Source organism: Malurus melanocephalus, unplaced genomic scaffold, assembly GCF_030028575.1.
Source record: "Malurus melanocephalus ecotype Western Australia unplaced genomic scaffold, MMel_1.1 scaffold_175, whole genome shotgun sequence".
NCBI classification, from domain to species: domain Eukaryota; kingdom Metazoa; phylum Chordata; class Aves; order Passeriformes; family Maluridae; genus Malurus; species Malurus melanocephalus.
The window spans coordinates 1450379-1454658 of NW_026623407.1; the positions used below are offsets into that span (position 1 = coordinate 1450379).

General features: G+C 40.6%; 1 protein-coding gene across 1 annotated transcript in view; it reads left to right on the plus strand.

Moving 5' to 3' along the window:
- The window catches only part of FSHR (follicle stimulating hormone receptor), a 75970-nt gene that overhangs the window by 49551 nt on the left and 22139 nt on the right, over positions 1-4280 (plus strand). The window contains exons 3-4 of the mRNA XM_057372639.1: positions 712-786; positions 1178-1252. Of these exons, the coding sequence (XP_057228622.1) occupies positions 712-786; positions 1178-1252 (150 nt within the window). The remainder of the gene's footprint in view (positions 1-711; positions 787-1177; positions 1253-4280) is intronic.

A 4280-nucleotide genomic window follows, 5' to 3' on the forward strand; every position in this document is an offset into this window, starting at 1 on the left:
CAGACAAAAAACTTATCTTCTATTGCAAGGCTTTTGTTTGTCTTAAATGGGCAGGTAATCTGTCAGGTATGGTTCATCTGTGGCTTAGAAGAGAGTGGAATACACTCTTAATATTCCTGGGATTAATTTTCGTGATTATTTTTTGACTGTGCACCTGACATTACAATCTCTTGTTTTACCTCAGGCCTGTTTGGATCTATTTGCAACCATCACCATTTCAAGAGAACAAGAGATCCAGGAGCAAGTGTTGYCCAGTTTGCAATCCATTTATCCAAGGTTTCATTGCAAAGATGCTCACAGTTACCTGATATTTGGGAGTTTTTTAGCTGTCTTTATTGTCAGTCACCTTCACCCCTCTTTTCTTCACTGAGTTAAAAGGTTTCATTAAATTTCTGTCAGTAATTAGCRATGTCAGAGGTCCAGTAGCCCATGATGGATAGGCCCTGACATCTAATGCCCAGGGAATGGTGACAGCAGGAGCTGCAGGGCTGATGCTGCAGTTCCACATTTCAGCCCCACATTTCAGATGTCTGTTCCTGGCTGTTGTAGTTTGCCACAGCAGTACCCAACAGTGTTTCTGTTTTCTCTTCTGATATCCACCTCGTTTTTAAAACTCATCAGTAATCTGAGAAGTTCCTTGTGAAATTTTCACTCGTCCATTTTTTGCTTCACCATGACTTGAAATATCTTGACTTCTAAATTATTTTTCAGAGAGATCTCACAGAACGATGCCTTGGAGGTCATAGAAGCAAATGTGTTTTCCAACCTTCCCAAACTACATGAAATGTAAGTAATGAGCAATCTAAATGCAAAGGAGACAATTATAAAGATTCATTACAGGCAAGTATCAAAGGTTTTTGCAGTTTGGTTCAGGTAAGAACTGAAGAATTTGTAGCAATACAGGAGCATTTGAAATATCCCTTTGTCTTTCCCATCTTCTTATCTAGCTGCCCCTTTTTATACCTGCTCAGCCTAAAATTTATCCTCAGATCACTGCCAGGATCAGAAGGTGGTGGGGTCTGCCAGTCAGTGGTAGGCTGCTCCCTGAAATCATGCAGCTCTTCTGTTGTCAAAAAGAAAACCTCAGCATATTGTTCCACTACGTCATGGTACAAATACRATTTTAAGATCAATATATTGTTACGTCTTTCTCTGATGTTTCATTTCCTCTTTGCAGAAGAATTGAAAAAGCCAACAACCTGGTGTACATCGATAAAGATGCCTTCCAACACCTCCCGAGCCTCAGATATTTGTAAGATCTTTTGCTCTTTACAAGTCCTGTAGTCTCTTTGTATTATATTGCTGTGTTTCTGTCCAGCTGGTGCTGAGCACTTTGGGTGATAAGACAGGATAATGCCCTCTCCTCACTACCAGCTGCACATTGCCAATCCACATTTTTGTGCCTGCACAGTCCTCAGAAAAGCTGAAGATAAAAGSCTCCATGGAGGAGTCCCACACACAAGTTCCTCAAGGCTTTTTAACCAACAGGATGAAAATGAGTGATGAGAGGAGGAGCTGCACCTTTCCTACATCGATAGAAACAGGTTTAGGTTGAAATTCATCCTGGCAGCTTAGGGACAAAACAAACCTTTCTCATCTCTCTTTGCTACGGTGCTGCCTTCTGTTCCACATCATACACATGGTTTTAAATATTCAAACTTTCTTTTCTTTAGCGGAAGCAGTGCTGTAGCAATGATTGACATTAATGCTTGATGTGGGATGATTAGATCCCTAAAACACAAACATGTTGATGTATGGGACTGCTTTGTTTCCTCAGCCAGCCTCATCAAAAATATCATTTGCACCACTGTGGTTGCCACATCTGCTTCTGTGAGGCTGCCATCAAAATTCAGTGGTAATTGAATGCATCCTTAAAATAAACTGGTTACACAAATATATTTTCACAGCTTTTAGCACATGATTTTAACGTGACTAATAATCTCTCCTCTGCATTAAAGCCCCAACAAAGTCCAATGAAGTCCATTTAACAGGTTTTTTTTAATGGTCMCATCTTATACAGCTCAAACAATGCTCTTTCGTGAGCAGGATACCAATTAATTCACCCAGCAGGATTCCAACTTAACTTTTGTTATGTCCATCCACCTGGTTTTCCTGACACACAAGAAACCTTACTCACACAGAAAACYTTGTTTGCCTTACTCATCCAAGAAGCCTGGTCATAATTTCTACATTTCAGTACATAAAAGTAAGCATTTAATTGTCTATTGAGATATTAAAGACAGTATGAAATCAGGTCAGTGGTCTGATAAGCCCAGTAAGCCAAGCACTGTTTGAAGTCTCTGAAAATCACCTGACAGGTTCTGGGCTCAGAAATGCCAAGGGGCATCACTTTGACTTTGTACTTTAAKATTTGAGATTTAAGACTTGGACTTTCAGAGATAAGGTGCATTTAGCACTGCAGAAGCCATTATAGTTTAAGCCCTCATTGAACTGGAATATGTGGCTGGGTTTGGAGTAGGATTGTCACTCTTCCCTGTATTTTGACTGATTCACGGTTTAATAAAATTCATCAGGCACCTTGGTCAACTTCAACTTTTATGTTTCCATAACTGAAACACAGATTTTCTCTTGGCAGTAGTGAAATAAAGCTTTCGGTTTGCATTGTCATGAGGAGAAATTGTGCCTTTTTTCACCCATTTCCAGCCTGCATCGTTCAGCAGTGACTGCTATCTTTGAGTGGCTCTGGCCACCAAACAACAAAACCACAGCAGTTTTTGTCCCATGCAAAACCCCYAGAACAAGCTGCCATGGGTAGTACAGTTGTCAAATGTACAGAGGGGCAGAAAGAATGAGAGCACATTTATCTCATATGAAACAGAAGAAATGTGAACACACCAAAGAACACACTAATTTCAGTGATCATTTAAATATGGGACACAGAAATCATTGGCAGAGGTAAATTCACACTTCAAATTCCTGAAACAGTGGAAGTTTTTCTCTTGGCACTAATGCATGTTGCCTGTTCTGAACATTTGCCATTCCACACTCCCATACCTGTTGACTCAAACATTCAGGGATTCTACCTGTACAAAAATTCTGCTGCAGCAGCCATGCAATGACCTATGGAAGCAACAGATTAAAAATACAGAGCATTGCTTGTCTACCTAACCATTCCCCTCACCCTTTGGATAGTTTTTTACTTGCTAGCTGATATCAGAGGAAAATGCATTTTATGGGCATATAGGGCTGGAAGAGACTCTTCAGCTAATGTGTCCTATTTCTTCCTGGATCCACTTCATATATCACATTAATTAGATGCTTTCTTGACATTCTTGATGCTCTTCTATGTTCCCTACTTGCCTCTTCTTTCCAGGAGAGGCTTTTTCAGAAACTCAATCATTTGGTGACTAGATCATTTCCTCTAGTTTTATTCTCTCCACACACAGACACACCTCTGTGCTCTCTCCTGGCACATTTCTGCAGGAAAGATGCCRCTTTCTCCATCTCCTGTTTCACCGACTGGTGCCTGCCCTTTCAGAAACTGAAAAGGCAGAAAGCTCTGCTCTTTGAAAGGACAGGATAGTTCATTTAATGGGAAAGCAAAAGACCTTGATGCAAGGCTGTAAAACAGCATCTGGGAGAGGTAACCCATAATCACCCAAGCCCTCATATTCACCTTCCTGTGACATGCAAGGAAGAGGCAATCCTGAAAAGATAAGGCAAGATGCTGAAGAGGTTAATGGATTGATGGTTTTTCAGTTCAGTTACAGGGGGTTTTGTTGTGCTTGTTCAGAGCTTTTTATACAACACAGGAGCAAAAGGTTGTAAACATGTGGGACTGTGGTTTAAAATAATTCATAAAAGGGTTAAGCATCTGTGTGGATAGAAAGAGTAACAGCAGCTATCGCAGAAATGATAAAAATTTCACAGCTGTGAAAGGAAACTTGTAAAACCTGGAAACTTGTAAACCCTGGAAACTTGTAAAGCCGTAYATCACTGCCTAATTTTCATATTAATTGCTGTAAGTTAGGAGGGAATAGCACATGGTTTCATCAATATCTTGCCACATAACAGATTGGGAGGTTCTGTCTTGTTGTGTAAGAAGGTACAGAGAGACCAAGCTGCAGCCAGCATCTCAAATGGGGACCTGGGTACCTGCAATTCCTGGATCATTGTGTTTCTGAAGCTSCCAGTGATGGGGACAGTCTGGCAGGGCACAAGACACAAGGTCTGACTGCCTACACAGTTCTGTGGCTGTAACAGAGCTGTTAAAACACCATTCAGAAAACCTTTCAGGAAAAAAAAAAAAAAAAAAAAAA